Source organism: Grampus griseus (genome assembly GCF_964374135.1).
Source record: "Grampus griseus genome assembly, chromosome: 8".
NCBI lineage: Eukaryota > Metazoa > Chordata > Mammalia > Artiodactyla > Delphinidae > Grampus > Grampus griseus.
In genome coordinates this window covers 73,400,320-73,416,482 of record NC_139002.1, presented here as the reverse complement: position 1 = coordinate 73,416,482, position 16,163 = coordinate 73,400,320, and the positions used below count along the sequence as shown (strand labels likewise).

The window sequence follows — 16,163 nt, the reverse complement described above, 5'->3', positions numbered from 1 at the left end:
CATCAATTCTGCTGCACCGAGATTTTCCTCCACACCATCCTGACCACCCCCATCCCCCCTCAGTGTGAGGTCTTGAGGTGGGGAAGGGGCACGGGGCTGTGACCTTGTCAAGTGTCCGGCGTCTCCCCCCCCCCGGCACACATACTGAGTCGGGGCGCAGAGCATGAGAGACGAAAACCCAGAGGGCAGGCACGGGTGGGCTGCTCAGGGTCACGGCCTGGTCATGCCGTACCTTCTTTTCCCTCTCTCTCTTAATTGAGTTTGAGGTGGTGGTTTTTCGTTTCCTTAAGGAATGGGAAAAGAATGAAGCTGTGTAAACACCACGATGTTAACTCCCTGAAAAACCTCCTGCCATTTTAACTCTGTTACTGGAGAAATCAAAGAGAAATAATTTGTCCACCCACACTTAGCTCTTTCTGACGAAGGTAGGTGAGTATTGCTTTGCTAATCGAGGGTGACTGCTGGAAGCGGAGCCAGGCTGACTGATCCCGGATTGAGAGGAAGCCACGGCAGCCCCAGAAGGAGCGGTCCGCCGGGGTCGGCAGGGCCCGGATCACCGGCCGTGTGTCCGCCTTCCGCAGGTGTCCCCCAGCCGGTAGGGATGCAGACGCTGGACCAGGCCGAGGGGCCCACGGCCTTGCAGAGAGAGGTGCCACTGCCCCCGTCTCCTTCACTGGCTTCAGAGACAGCTCAGAAGCCACCACCTCGAGACGCCAGGAGCCCCTCCCTCGCTGTCAGGAGCAGCTTGTGCCTGCTGGCTGCCTCCCAGTTCCTGGTAAGGACATCACAGGCCTTGCGGGGCCTGGAGGGAGGGCGGGTTGAGGGACGGCCTCCACTTCCTCCCCGAGATGGCCGCCTGGGGACACAGAAGGATGAGGGGCCTCCGTGGCGTCCCTCGTGACTCCAGCCCTCGGGCTGGTGTGAGGAGAAGGCTGGAGTTCTGAGCCATAAACCCCTCACACCCTGACCTCAGAAGTAGGAACACAGGCCCACTCCCACCCCCCTGGCCCCGCAGGGGTTCTTCTGAGGACTTCCTGTCTCTGGAGGCATCTCTGGGAGACTCTCCTTGTTATGTGTACCTGGTGGGGTGGGAGGGTCCCCTCTGGGAAGGGCTTTCTCTTGGCTCCCTTGAGTCAGCTCTTCTCTAGGGAGAGGTCCCAGGCCCTTGCCCCAGCTGCGCAGTCTGGGCCTTGGGGGGCCAGGTTGAGGCTGAAGGGGAGCTCTCGAGGGTGGGGAGATGGGGGTATATGGGAGCAAGGAGCCCAGGCTCCGGGCTCAGTGTGCTGCCCCCGGCCGCCCCAGCTCGCCTGCGGGATGCTCTGGCTCAGCGGCTACGGCCCCATCTGGTCGCAAAATGCCACAGACCTCATCTCCTCCGTGCTCACGCTCCTGGAGCAGCTGGGACCCTCGGTGAGTACGCTCCAGGGAGCCCCAGGGTAGGAGGGAATGCTCAGGGGCCTCCAGTCCCACCAACCCCTGCCTAGGGCTTCTTTGAGTTCAGGAGATATTTACTGGCTCCTGAAGTGTTTCCCCCTGTCCCCCACCCAGACCGGCTCCAAAGTTTTCAGAGCCTTGATTTTATCCCTGTTGAAACATGAGATCTCTGCCCACCCCCCCCCCCATCACCCTGACCTGTTTGTCTGATGTTCTCCAGGCCTGGCTGGCTGTTGGGACCTGGGACATCCCTAATCTGCTGCTGGTCTCTCTGTCCGTGGTCCTCATCACCACCTTGGTAAGACTCCTCCTGAACCAGCCTCCGTGCTCCTCTTCCGTGACCCTGAGGCCCGATCCCCACCTTCTCCCATTTGACCTACAGACTACACCTTCTGGGTAGGGCTGAGGATGGGGTACCCGTCTCCTTCCACCAATGCTCCCAGCCTGGGGGGAGAGGTGCCGTCTTTCTCAAAATTGGTTTGCAGCGTTCTTGGCTGGGGAAAGGGGCTGAGGCAGGGAGAAGACTGGAGAAGGAACCCTACCCCCACCCCACGAAGAAGGCTTCAATCCACAAGAACCTGAGGGTTGGAGGTGGAGGGGGCTGGGAGGACATGACAGGGGTGGAGCCTCTCATCTAGGTGAGGGGTGGTGCAATGCAGACAGCTCCCAGGAGAGTAGGGCTGCTCCAGACACATGGAGGAGCAGGGGCCTCAACTCCATGGGCACCCCCTCACCCAGGGGGGCTGCCATGATGCCATATGCCCCGAACTAGGTGTGGCACCTCCTGAGAACTCCCGCAGAGCCACCCAGCCCGCTGCCCCCCGAGGACAGGCGCCAGTCGGTGAGCCGTCAGCCCTCTTTCACCTACTCTGAGTGGATGGAGGAGAAGGTCGAGGATGACTTCCTGGACCTGGACCCTGTCCCTGAGACACCTGTGTTTGACTGCGTGATGGACATCAAGCTTGAGGCCGACCCTGCCTCACTGACTGTCAAGGCCATGGGTCTGCAGGAGAGGTGGGTTCAGTGGAGAGGTGGGCTCTGTGGGCCCTGGAGCTCTCAGCTCCCGATCGGAAGGGCAGATGCCTGACTCTGCCTCCCAGTGCCCAGGGAAGAGCTGAGCTCATAAGCCCACCAGTGGAGACACATCCTCTTCAGGTCAGATTCACATAGATCAGGATGCCCCAAGGTGAATGCTAAGAAATGCTGTTACTACACACAAACACATTGGCATACATAAGTGTACATACGTACATGCTCGCACATACACTTGTGGTTTGGATAGGTTTCTTTACTGCAGGACTTGTCAGGACCTTTAACGTGCTTGTAGTCATTGTAGACTGACTAAGGGGAGTGTGTGGCATTCCTCAAAGGCATCTGACCACAGAACCCTACTTTTTTTTTTTTTTGGTTTGAACTCAATTTTTTTTTATTTTTTATTGGAGTATAGTTGCTTTACAATGTTGTGTTAGTTTCTGCTGTACAGTGAAGTGAATCAGCTATATGTATACATCTATCCCCTCCCTCTTGGACCTCCCTCCCACCCCCACCCCCATCCCACCCATCTTGGTCCTCACAGAGCACTGAGCTGAGCTCCCTGTGCTATGCAGGTTCCCACTAGCTCTCTTTTATAGTGTCTCATAGTGTTCCACAGAGCACACGTTGGGAGGTGTCAGCACTCTCTTTTGGGGGCCTGGCTGGGTAAGCCAGATCACACCAAGGTTGAGGTGCCCACATGATGTCATGGAAAGAGCACTGGACGAGGACTCGGAAAACCTAGCTTTTTGTTTCACCTCTGCCACCCCCTCACTGTGTGCTTGGGCCATTCTCGTCCCCGCTGTAGCACTCAGATCCCCTTTCCGTGTAACGAGGGCTTTCCCGTGCTGTGCCCTGAACACAGTAGGGTTTGTTACGTCTGCTCATCCTCGCTGCCGCTGTGCTGCCCCTGGGACCCCATCTTTCCCAGGCCTCTCCTGGATTCTGCGTCCTTGCAGACTGCCGGTCCGGGGCTGGTATATAGAAGGTCGAGCCCTGCTTCTCGGCTCCAGGCAGGCACCCTCTCTGTGAGCTTCCTGGGGCCACAGGGCTGGGAACTACCTCCAGCAGTGGCAGAGGAGAGTGCTAAGGGCCCTTGCATTGAACCTTGGGAACCGGGCTGAGGCCACACTCGGCTACTCCACCACAGGCAGCCTAAGCCTCGGGGCTGAGCCGCACGCTCCCTGTGTCAGGGGAGATGTCACACCCACTCCTGTCTCTGGAGCCCACCTGGTTCCCACCCCCATCTCTCCCTCCCTCATCCTCCTGCTCCAAGGCCCCCAGCTGATGGCCGTCCCTGACCCTGATACTCACCCCTCCTTACCCGGTCCTTCCAGGAGGGGCTCCAACGTCTCCCTGACCCTGGACATGTGCACCCCGGGCTGCAATGAGGAGGGGTTCGGCTATCTCATGTCCCCACGCGAGGAGTCGGCCCGCGAGTATCTGCTCAGCGCCTCCCGTGTCCTCCAGGCTGAAGAGCTTCACGAGAAGGCCCTGGACCCCTTCCTGCTTCAGGCAGAATTCTTTGTGAGTCCCCTTGAGCCGGCTCCCCTGCAGGGGGCAGCCCGTTCTGCACATGTTCATCCCCCTAGCAAGGCTTTGGAGCGGTGTACCCCAAACTCAGCATCTGATAGATGAACATCATTTCATTCTCACCTCTCCTACTGTCTTGTTTTCTCTCTGGGCCTCAGTTTCTCATCCGGAAAATGGGAGTAAAAATAACAGGGGTATTGCAAGGATTCAAGAGATGCAGAACGTATGCAAAGCGCCCATGGGGTGATTGGTGTTTGTGGCGTTCCCAAGTCTTTATCATCCAGGACTGTGCTCTGAAAGCCTGAGAAAGACTTAGAAAGCTTTCTCTTCTTTTTTTCTTCTTTGGCCACGCTGCGAGGCACCAGGTATTGAACCTGGGCCCCAGCAGTGAAAGCACTGACTCCTAACCACTGGACTGCCAGGGAATTCCTGAAAGCCTTCTCTTCTGACTCTCCCGTTTTCCCACCCTCCCCCTGCCCGACATCACCTAACGTTGTTCGTCCTCCTTTGAAATCTGTCCAGTTCTGTGATTCAGGCTTAGGGGGGTCCTGACAGCCTCCCCTCTAGACTTAGGCAGCAGCCTCCAGCTGCCTCCTGTTGGACTTCGAGGGGCCCATAAATGACACCCCTGTTTTACCTGCCTGAACACTCAACCAGTTAGGAGCCAAGACATGGAAAATCACAAAAACACCTTTATTTTTGCTGATAAAGGCTAGGTTTAGCATGAGGATTAGGTATGTAGCAGTAGGGAACTTCCTAATACCAACCACCAGAGTGAACAAACTTTCCACCCACCCCGGGGCAGTGCTGGTACATCGCCGGCCTCACCTCATAGGGGAGCCCTATAATTCTTTCTTGGCAGGAGGGCCGGGAAAGAAGGAGGAAGGAAGGGGCTGGGGCCCAAAAGCCCGGTTCCTCAATCAAACACACTCATTGGGTAACTCGCCCACCTCTGTAGGTAGGAACGGGCAAGAGGCCATGAGCATTTGGGGAGAGTCCCTCTTGGGAGAAGCCAGAGGGATGGAGAACCCATGTGCCTCCCTCACAGCTCCCCTCGCCCCAGGCCTCCCTGCTCCCTACCTGGACCCGATGGCTTTCCCCTCTGAGAAGCCCTCCATCACCCTCTGACCCGTTGCTCCAGATTCTCTAGAATGTGGCACAGCCTGCCTTACCTGAGTTCAACGAGCCCCAGACTCCTTTTCCGGACTTATATCCCCATCCCTGCAGGGACTGTCCACTTCAAACTGGGCCCTGCACCACGCCCCCGCCCCGGTGCCTTCCCTGTCATCATCCCCCACCCTGGAGTCCCCTAGGAAGCCTTCCTCGACCACTCAGCCTCAGCTGCCATTCCCACAGCCACACCTCCCCTTGACGAAAGGGCTTGCATCCCCTTGTCATCTCCGGTTCAGTAGATCATTGTCAGTTTTGCTCAGAGAGTAAGAAAGAGGGGGTGCCCACACGTCCACTCCATGGGCGCTTCTGCACATGCCTTTTATTTTGATTCTCACAACCACCCTAGAAGGTAAGTATTATGATCCTCATCGTACAAAGCACATACGTAGTGTGTCCACAAACAGTGAACACTGTAAACCATGTGAAGTCAGGTGCTAAAGCGTGTGGACAGAGGGAAGGGGCGTGAAGAGAAGACAGACACTGAGGAGTCATCCCAGAGAACATAGGTCGGGGGGAAGAGGTGAACCTTAAAGGCTGGGAAGGATTTGGGGTGATGAAGAGGGGTGGGACCGGTGCTCCCCACAAGCTGGGTGCCGTGAGCTCAGACCTGGAGGCTAGCTGGATACTGACAAATTAGCCACAGGAAGAGATGGGCACAACTGGAGGGTGGGTCTCTTCAGAGCAGCTGGTGGTGAAGAAAGGCCAGATCGGAAAAGACCTCACATTCCAGGCAGAGAAGTTCCAACTTGGAACTCTTGACATAGAGAGTGATTGGGAGGTGCAAATACGACTCTGGGAGGCCCAGAAGGAGGCTCCTTTCCTGCTGGAGAATCAGGGAAGGCTTCTTGGAGGAGGTGGCTTTATGATGGACAGGAGGACATGAGAAGATGAGGATGGGGTGGATGTTACTACAGAGTCAGCAGCACTATCCAGGGTCCTGAGGTAGAGACACCCAGGGTAGGAACACGGGTCAGTAAAACCACTCAGTGTGGCTGCAGCACAGGGTGCAGAAGAAGGCAGTGATTTGCCAGGTCACTTTTTCTTCTGTTCTTCTTTGAGTGTCTACTATGTGCCAGGCTGGCCCCCAATAAACAATGGTGATAATAACATTTATTATGCACTCAGCGTTTGCCAGGTCTGTTCTAGATACTTTTTATGTGCACTAACTCATTTAATAGTCAGTGTTTGTTGAATGAATGCATGCACTTAAGTCAACCCACCTCTCCTCACACCCCCATGTCCTCCTCCTGCAGGAAATTCCCATGAACTTTGTGGATCCAAAAGAGTATAACATCCCTGGGCTGGTGCGGAAGAACCGGTACAAAACCATCCTTCCCAGTGAGTACTCACTGCCCCAGGGGGTGGGGGAAGGCTCCCCCTCACCTGGGTGCCACTTCACCCTGAGGAAGGCCTTAACCCCAGAGTGGGCCTCCACAGTCACAGGAGCGGGGACGGAGGGTGCAGGTACCCAGTGAAGGGAAACACCCCCTTTAGAGGGTAGAGGGCTCCTTGTTCCTTCACACAGCACTTTCCAGACCCTTGCCCTGTGGAAGCCCAGAGAGAAAGAGGAACAATAACAGCAGCTCCTAGACAGTTCGTGGTGGCTGAAAAGTCTTATCACATCCTTGGTCTCTTCAGAATGGGCAGATTTTAAAGAGAGGACATTAGGCTCAGAGAGGATAAGTGGCTCATCCAGTGTCACACAGCTAAGACATTCAGAACTGAGTTTCAAACTGGGCCTGTGACCCCAGAATTGGGCTCTTTTGTCTACCTTGAGTTCAGTTTGGCCAGACTGTGAGTCCTCTAACAGGCAGAGCCACCCCATAAGGGAATGAGCTGCCTGTCCAGTAGTAAGCTCCCCATCAGTCAGGGTATTCAAGCTAGACTGCATGAGCAGTCCCCTGGAAGGTCTGATAGGGATTTTCCCCCTTTGAAGGCAGTTAGACCAGGCGACCTGATATTCCTCTTTTAGCCCTGGAGTGTCATTTTCAGGTAACTTTCATCAAGCCCCTATCTGCCTGTCACCCCTGCCAAGTTCTGGCCCCAGGCCCCAGGGCTAGCATAGAGGGTGATATATTGAAAGCAAATCCACAAACCTACTCCACTCAGTTTATGGAGTAACGAGGCTTTAAAAAAGCAGTTTTGCCATTAGCAACTCCAACAACATGTAAGATGTCATGACTTATTTTTAACTTTTAAAATATCGACTTGTGGTTGCTATGGTTACACAGTGTCTAGGTAGTTCCGGTTAAACAAAGCACCATTTAAGGCCAGGATGCAATATTCAGGGCTGCTCACCTCTTCCCTCCTCTTGCCGCCCTCCACCCACCCAGCCCAACCTGGAGGGAGGGGTTCGGGTACGCCACAATCTAGGGCTTTGCTGGCCACTCAGAATAGCCACTGGGGGAATATGGGAGCCGGGCCATCACTCCATTTGGTCCCCACTGGATTCCTGAGAAGACTCCAGCCTCCAGCCAGGCCCTGAGCCTTCAGGTCCCCGAGCCCAACAGAGACCTTCTCTGTGGCCAACAAGAATTGACCCTGTGCCTTCAGAGACCAGGCTAGGGTGTATGGCAAAGCCCCCTCTCAGATCCGGGACAGCCAGAGGTTTGCTTTCTCATTCATTCTACACCATGCCCAGGGCCTGAGAATTCAGACATGAAAGAGACACAGACTCTGTGCACAGGGAGCTCGCAGTCTAGTGAGAGAGAGATCCATGGACAGTTCCAGTACAGAGTGACCCAGCAGGCAGCATTGAGGACAAGATACAGGGGAGCTGCACCTGTATGAATGAATGAATGAATATCCCTCAAATCTAGCTCCCCCTCTCCAACTTCACTGCCAAATTACTTTTATGGGGTGAGGGCTTCCATGTTGCCCAGTGATTTTGGGGGGTCGGACTTGCATGTAGCACAATTCCAGGGGTGCGATTTACATGGACTGCGTTGACATAGTGCCCCCTGGAGTTGTGCAGGGCTAGGGCAGCCCTCTGACCCTGACACTTCCTATGTGGATCATGACAGTAATCTAACTAGTCTGCTGAGTCCCACATTCTCTCCTTCTGTCCATCTTCTACCATTGTCACCAAAATCACGCAAAACAGAAAACTAATCGTGTCATTCTCCTCTTTAAACACTGTCACTGTTACCCTGTAATCCTTGGGTTGAGGTCCAGCCTTATGAGCATGGTTTATTGGACCCTTTGTCAGCTGGTTCCTCTCCAGCCTCATCTCTCCCCAACTCCCACCTGGCCCTGTACACTTGAATTGGACAGAGTGGTGCTCCCTACTCCGCTTTCTACTGGTCCTTCAGACCCAACCCAGGTGCCCCCTCTTCCATCTGAGCCAAGTCAAGTCCCCTCTGTTCCCTCGTCCCCAGTGCTCACAGGCCATACACTGCTCGACTGCCTGCCCAGCAGTAGGGGGACCGGGCCTGGCTGATCTAGGAGCCCCCGTGCTCAGGCACAGTGTCAGGCTCAGAGTCCACGCTCGGTAGGGTCAGTAGAACCATCACCATTCTCACGGTGGTTCTTTAATATCAAAGGCCCTGGTGTCTGGCCAGGGGGTCTAGTGCCCACTTCTGAGTCCTAATCTGGGCAGGCACCACCAGGAGAAGGGAGGTGGCCCACACAGTGCTGCCCCTCCTCTCTCCCGCTGGTCACCCCAAGCCTCCTTCCATTTACCCTCGCTCTTCCCCATACCTGACGCCCCTCTGCTCCCTCCTCCACAGGAGCTGCCCTGTCCCCACCTCCCCCACCATCACCTGCCCAAACCTCAAGCACTGGGGCCAGGGCATGAAAGGGCCAGAGAGGGGAGGCTTTGTGGGTGTCATGTCCCATTTCATCTACCGGGTTTGGGATCCTTCTTTTTTTTTTTTTTTTTTTAACGTCTTTATTGGAGTATAATTGCTTTACAATGGTGTGTTAGTTTCTGCTGTATAACAAAGTGAATCAGCTATACATATACATATGTCCCATATCTCTTCCCTCTTGCATCTCCCTCCCTCCCACCCTCCCTATCCCACCCCTCTAGGTGGTCACAAAGCACCGAGCTGATCTCCCTGTGCTATGCGGCTGCTTCCCACTAGCTAGCTGTTTTACATTTGGTAGTGTATATATGTCCATGCCGCTCTCTCACTTCGTGGGATCCTTCTTTTAACCTGTTAGCTTATAGTGGAACTGGTAATGATGGTAGTAATAACAGCAGACACGTGCCCTATAGTGTTCACCATATGCTGGGCCGAGTTACGGGTCTGAGGACTCACTAACATCTACTCTTGAACGTTTACAAGATGAGTGAGGTTGTGATGGAAGGAATGTCCCTAGTTTACAGAGAAGGCACAGGGGGACTAAGTAAATGGCCTACACTGACACTGCCAGGACTTGAACCCGGCCTTACTGGTCAGTGGTGTAGGCTCCTGACCGCTCCTCACACGGCCTTTGAGAGCCCCGTATGGGGCACACTGGCAGGGCCTTTAGTCCAGCCCTCCCTCCACAGAAGAGACCCTGGGGCCCAGAGAAGGGAGAAGACAGCCAATTGGTGACAAAGCCAGACCGGAGCCCCGGGCCCCGGGCCCCAGGCCCCAGCTTCCTGCCCACCCCACAATCCGCCGGCTCAAGCCCAGCTTCTGCAGGCTCACAGAGCAGACTAGTCAATACAGGGAGGCTGTAGCTGGAACAAAACAAACCCAGGAAGAAGGGCAGGACGTTGTGAGAATCTGCTGCTGTGGGATTTGACATGTGAATAGCTGGGGGTAGGGGGGAACCCTTGTGCACGTGTGTGCCATCTCATCTCAGACGTGGAAGACTTTACTCCTTTCATGGTAATATTCTCCCTCAGCGTCCTACCCAAATCTTAGCTATAAAGTGCTTTACAGTTTCACATTGCACTTTCCCATCTGTTTTCTTATTTATCTTCCCAACAGTCCTAGGAAGTAGGCATCTTTGCCCCCATATTACAGATCAGAAAACAGGCTTAGAAAGGCCATGTGCTTTACAAGCTTACACGGCACGTTGGGGACAGTGTATACTCGAACTCAGCCCTGCTGGCCAGGATTCATCCTCTAGGGAATTTCTTACAGATTTAGCTGTCTCCTCCCCAGAACATGAGGCACAGTGAGGACAGGGAAGCTTAAGGGACACATGGCAAGGGGCGGCATGGATCCTACAGAGGGAGAGACCTAAGGCCTCTCTCTACTGTCCTCTTCAGCCTGGGCCTCACCTGCCTGAGTGGGCCACAGGGATGGGTCAGTGTTCTGCTTCTGGGCAAGGGAAGAAGGAACTTCAAGTTCCAGAAGAAATATGGGTGCCCTGAAATGGGGCAAAGTGGGCTCTGCACCAGGGGGACTGCATATGTTAAATCCCAGCCTCACCTGTCTCCCTCACCCCAGACCCTCACAGCAGAGTGTGTCTGACCTCACCAGACCCTGACGACCCTCTGAGTTCCTACATCAACGCCAACTACATCCGGGTATGTAGCCCCATCCCGATGGCCTCTTCCTGAAAGGGAGGCCCGAGTCAATGGGATCCATCCTCTAGGCTTGTCCCTAAGCCCATGTGGCTCCTGCCAGCCCCCCGGAAGAGCCTGCGTGTGGGGACTGGGCCCCAGGAGCACGGCCTCTGACCCTGATGGCCTGGCCTTGGCTGGCCGCAGGGCTACGGTGGGGAAGAGAAGGTGTATATCGCCACTCAGGGACCCATCGTCAGCACAGTTGGCGACTTCTGGCGCATGGTGTGGCAGGAGCACACGCCCATCATTGTCATGATCACCAACATCGAGGAGATGAACGAGGTAGGCACCCCTGTACCTTACCAGGTGTCTGCTGCTTTGTGCCCTGCGCTAAGCGTCTCGTTTCCGTATTAATCCTTACAGCAGTTTTGTGAGGTTGGTATGTTCACCTCACTGCCTGCCGGGGGAGGAAATGTGAGGCTCAGCGAAGTTACGTCAGTTGCTCAGAGCCACACAGAGAGTCAGAGGCAGAGCCTGGAGCTGTGGCCTCTCCCCCTCCAGGGCTCAGGATCTTAAACACGATGCTCTGCTGCTGCTCAGCCTGCCAGGGCTGATGCTGGCTGCTTCTGTACGCATCACGGCCCATTTAATGGAACTCCCATAAAAGTCCTTCAAAATGGGTATTATTTCCATGTTCCAGATGAGGAAACTCAGGCTCAGAAAAGGGAAGTAACTTACAGGTTAGGAAGCTGAGATTTGAACTCTCTAACTGCAAACCTACTGCCCTGTTACCTCTCTTCCCGCTGGCCTGGGAGGGGTATTGGGGAGAGTATGGCTGGGGTGCTGGGGGTATCACAGCCTGATCTGGGCCCCTGCAGAAGTGCACCGAGTATTGGCCGGAGGAGCAGGTGGTGTACGACGGCGTGGAGATCACTGTGCGGAAAGTCATCCACACTGAGGATTACCGGCTCCGACTCATTGCTCTCAGGGTGAGGCCTGGGGTTGGACTGGGCTGGGCAGATGGGGGACTCCACAGCCAACAGGGCCCCAGAGGCCATGATAGCTGAAATTAAGGCGTGTGTCACTCCCAGGATTTACTGATAAGCAGGGACGAGGGAGAGTGTGGTGAATAGACGGAGGCCGGAAGAAGGACCAAACCCGCAGTGCATTTCATATCGTTAGGTTCTCTCCATCCACACTGTCATTCGTAATGTCTTCCAGCTCTGCTTCAAGTGCACCCAAGGCCAGGACTGTCTGGGAAAGGGGGCTTCAGCAGCTTCCAGCACTGTCCTTATAACTGAGCTTTGAGGTCCTGCCTAGAACATCCCTTCACCTGAGCTTCCAGCCTGTAGTATGACAGCGCCCACCAGAGGGCAGGCACTCCTTGCTGCATTTGGGCTGCACAGGGAGGTTGTGGTTGCACAGAAAAAGGAAAAAGAAAAAAAAAAAAAAAGAGAAGAAGACATATTACAGAACAGCCCAAAAGAGTGGGGGGAGGCATCCTCCCACCCTGAGGTTGAGCCTCTTCCAGGCTCAGCATTAGAGGAGATTGTTCCTTTGGAGTCAGGAGAATCAGTGCGTTCTGTTTTTGAGAAATCATATGACCCATGTTTGGGGAAAGTGGTGCCACTGTAATAACCCAAAGTCTGGAAGATGAGCTTAGATGCCAGTAAGCTGACATCCTATCCAGAAACAGCCTAGGAGGTCCACTGATGCTGGCAGCCACAGGGTCTGGATAGGATGTCAAGGGCCTGAGACTTGTTCCTCTGAGCTGCCCCCTCCCACTGGAAAAGGTGAAAGAGGGGGTGTCAAGGAGAGCTCAGCCCCTGGAGGACTGGTGCCAACTAAGCATCTCCAAGATACAGGCTTGCTTGCGGGCGGAAAGGGCCAGGAGGTAGAGGGCAGAGGCCGTGGTAGCTGCCACAGCCAGGTAACACAGGGGTGCAAGGAACCAGCTTCCTTTTTCCCCCCGAAAGATACACTGGGGCTGTCTCATCTTCTCAGTGCTGCCGGACTGGTTAGGGAAGAATTGGGACAACTTGGGGCTTGGGGGTATTTACTTCTGTCCATAAACCTTTACAAGCACCTGCTCTGAGCCTGGTTCTGGGTTGGGTACTGGGAACACAGAGCTGTCCAAAGCCTGGACTCTCTCCTCAAGGAGCACCTATAAAATGGTAAGTACTGACATAGAAATAGGTAAGAGCACAGAAGAAGGACCCTTTGTCAGCTAGGGTGCTTAGGGAGGGCTTCCTGGAAATGGTGGTGCTGAATGGGGTTCTGAAGGATGAGTAAGAGTTGGCTAGGAAGCAAAGAAGTGGAGAGAGCATTCCAGGCAGAGAGAAAGTAAAAGTAAAGGCGTGGAAGATAGAATAGCTCTATGTGTGTATAGGTGGAGGAGGTGGGGGAAGCAGAGGTTTGATCTGCAAACCATTTGGAGTGCAAGAGAATCAAGTGCAAGTTCACAGGAGCAGGAGTTGGGCCTGGAGGGTAGATACTGAACCATGTGTGTCTTATTTGCCTGGCTGAAGACCGGGGACGGTGGGTTTGATTCTAAGAGCAATGACAGCCATCAAAGGGTTCTGAGCAGCAGAGCAGCCTGTGCTGTAGACAGACCGTTTTGACCACTGTGGAGCTGAGGCTGTCAGGGAGGAGATGGGAGGGTCTCACACAGTTGAGAGATGATAAAGACCAAAGTGGAGGCGGTGGTGGTGGAGAGGATAGCACGGAGGGGGGAACACTTGCTGGGGTTGGAGGTGGGCAGGGAAGTATACTGAGGCAAGAGGAAGGGTCCCAGGGCTCTTGGGGGGTGACTGGGCTGTTAAGGGGTGACCAGGAGACAGGAGTGAATTGGAGAAGGGACTTTTCACCTCTCTTGGATGATCTTGGAGTTGCTGGGGCAGAACCCACGTGAAGACCAGTGCTGACGCTGCTGACCAGCCCCTGCTGCCCACCTGGCTTCGGGTCTCTGTCTGGTGCCACTGGGTGATGTGGTATAGCTGGCAGAGGCCCGAGGCCCCACTCCCTGTGGCCTCCCTCTTGTATGTTTCCTCCTTCCCTCCATCCATCTCTGGGCTGATCTGTGGGCTCAAAGAGTTCACGTGTATCTGGGGTGGGCCTCTGTGTCCTGGACAGAGTGGCACAGAAGAGCGAGGCCTGAAGCATTACTGGTTCACATCCTGGCCTGACCAGAAGACCCCAGACCGGGCCCCCCCACTCCTGCACCTGGTGCAGGAGGTGGAGGAGGCAGCCCAGCAGGAGGGGCCCCGCTGTGCCCCCATCGTCGTCCACTGCAGGTGGGTCCTCCCAGACACCCACGAGGGCAGGGCAACTTCCCCCAGCCCTAGGCTGCCCTGCCCCTCACCCACCCACGCCCTCGGCCCTCAGTGCAGGGATTGGGAGGACAGGCTGCTTCATCGCCACTAGCATCTGCTGCCAGCAGCTGCGGCACCAGGGCGTGGTGGACATCCTGAAGACCACGTGCCAGCTCCGTCAGGACAGGTCAGCCCATGGGCAGGGTCTGAGCACGTGGGGAGCTAGAGCCCTGGGGGCAGCAGAGAGAGACTGACGTGTGCATAGGGTGAGGGTTAGGGGACACACTCCATGGGGACTGACCAGCAGACAGGAAGTAGGGAGGACAGATGGGTAAAGGAACCGGATCCAGGCAGTTGGTGGCTGGATGAAGAGGGGAGAGAAACAGAGCTGGTGGACAGAGGGGCAGGGGCTGAGTGGGGGGGGACATGTCACCTGTGTCCTTGCTGTCTGTGCCAGAGCTGGGAGGGACAGGAAGGGGCAGGGGGAGTGGCTGGCCAGGGTTGGCTTCTCTAAGCTGCACAGAGTCCCTGATGTGCCTCAGATGACTGGCACTCTGTGGATCTGGGGGCAGGTCCCTCCATGACCCCGTCCCCACTGTGCGTCTGCCGGGCAGGGGCGGCATGATCCAGACGTGTGAGCAGTACCAGTTCGTGCACCACGTCATGAGCCTCTACGAGAAGCAGCTGTCCCGCCAGTCCCCCGAGTGACCACACTCCTCCCCGAGGTCCTCTGGGTACCACCCAGCCTGAGTCTGGGCCCTCATCCCGGCCACACCCAGGGCCCTGCCTCGGGTCCAGCCTGCCCCCTGTCCCTCCCGCTTCCTTCTCCTCAGTCTGCTCCCCAGCCTGGGCCTGGCCCCTGCCTCCCCCCACAACGTAGCTCTTCCTACTGTACATATTGGGGAGTGGGGGAGGGTGGGGGAGGGGTGTGCCAGGCCAGGCCTGGGGCCCCAGGGCCTGACCCACGCTGCGCGACCTGGGTCCTCGGTTTTTAATGATGGTTCCATTGCTACTTGATCCAAAACATTTCCGTGCCGCACTCTACGTGTCCTGCTGCAGCGTGTTCTGTCTGTCCATCCATCTCTGTTGTCTGTACCGGACACTGTGTCTCCTCAGCCCGGGAGAAGGGTAATGAGCTCCAGCCCCCAAGTGGCCCTGGCAGAGGTGCCTGCCCCCAGCCCCCAGCCCCACTTCTCCCAACAGGCAGATTGCACTTTGCCCCTAGTTACTGGGACCAGGATAAGGACGGGGGGCCTGAGGACCTGGAGGTCAGGCACAGGGAGCTCCTGAGGGGGTGGCAGAAAGATCTCAGCTTGGGGAGAGGTCTCTGGGTGGTGGTGGTGGGAGGAGTATCGCAGCCAGGGTGGCCTCTGGGTGTCAGATGCCCGCAGGAGGCAGTGAGCAACCCGCGAGGCATCAGGGAGGAAGGGGACAGATGGGGACAGTGAACCTAGAGGACCTGGGCCACGATGGGAGAGGGGGAGCTCCGAGGGTGGGGTGGGGACTCGGCCCCAGATATGTGTGAAACATTTTTCGGTGTCACTGTGGGAAATCCCTCCCAGAAGTCTCACCACGTGTAGCTCTGCGTGTGTCCCATGTCCATGCGTGTGTTGAGAGCCCGTCAGCAGGCATGCATGATTCTTTGGCAACATGTGTTATCTTGGAGCCACGTGTTTTTATTGCTGACTTTAAGTACTTATTCCACGGTAGACAGAGACATTTGGTGTTTTTATAATTTGCTCATGGTCATTGAATAGAGCAATAAATGGAGCATTTTGAGCAAAACTGGGCCTGTGTGATTGCCTCTCCCCTCCACTCCCTGTATCCCCGTCTTTGTACACACACACACACACACACACACACACACACACACACACACACACACACACACACACACACACACACACACACCCTGGCCCTCAAGATCCGTGGGACCCCCTTGTGGATGCTGGGAGTGTGGCTTGAATCCAGATTTGAAAAGCCAAAGTCCATCGAGCAGGATCCTCACACACCCCCACCATCTCACCCAGCCAGGATCCAGGAGCCATGGGGAGCCACAGGGACAGGTGTTGGAGGTTTCCAGAGAAGGAAAAGTGTCTGGCAGGCCACCAGCTTCGACAGATGGGCCAGAGAGGCCAAGGCTGGAGCAGGGAGACCTTCAGCTCACTGAGGCCCCTCCCTGTTGGCCAGCCCACTTATCCCTTGTTAGCCCTGCAGGTCTCAAGAGCAGCTGC

The 16,163-nt window shown here is 55.8% G+C and overlaps 1 protein-coding gene across 2 annotated transcripts in view; it reads left to right on the top strand.

Annotated features, from left to right (window-relative positions):
- PTPN5 (protein tyrosine phosphatase non-receptor type 5) overlaps positions 1 to 14,637 on the top strand; it is a gene marked incomplete at both ends in the record, with an annotated part of 31,807 nt that extends 17,170 nt beyond the window's left edge. Inside the window, 13 exons of one of the 2 annotated variants that reach the window (XM_082659233.1) lie at positions 411 to 425; positions 582 to 775; positions 1,303 to 1,410; positions 1,655 to 1,732; positions 2,207 to 2,448; positions 3,804 to 3,993; positions 6,426 to 6,510; positions 10,560 to 10,639; positions 10,823 to 10,960; positions 11,497 to 11,607; positions 13,751 to 13,911; positions 14,003 to 14,116; positions 14,544 to 14,637. In XM_082659233.1, the coding sequence (XP_082515359.1) occupies positions 411 to 425; positions 582 to 775; positions 1,303 to 1,410; positions 1,655 to 1,732; positions 2,207 to 2,448; positions 3,804 to 3,993; positions 6,426 to 6,510; positions 10,560 to 10,639; positions 10,823 to 10,960; positions 11,497 to 11,607; positions 13,751 to 13,911; positions 14,003 to 14,116; positions 14,544 to 14,637 (1,610 nt within the window). The remainder of the gene's footprint in view (positions 1 to 410; positions 426 to 581; positions 776 to 1,302; positions 1,411 to 1,654; positions 1,733 to 2,206; positions 2,449 to 3,803; positions 3,994 to 6,425; positions 6,511 to 10,559; positions 10,640 to 10,822; positions 10,961 to 11,496; positions 11,608 to 13,750; positions 13,912 to 14,002; positions 14,117 to 14,543) is intronic. The other variant, XM_082659232.1, reaches the window with a different exon arrangement.
- Between the last annotated feature and the right edge of the window lie 1,526 nt (positions 14,638 to 16,163).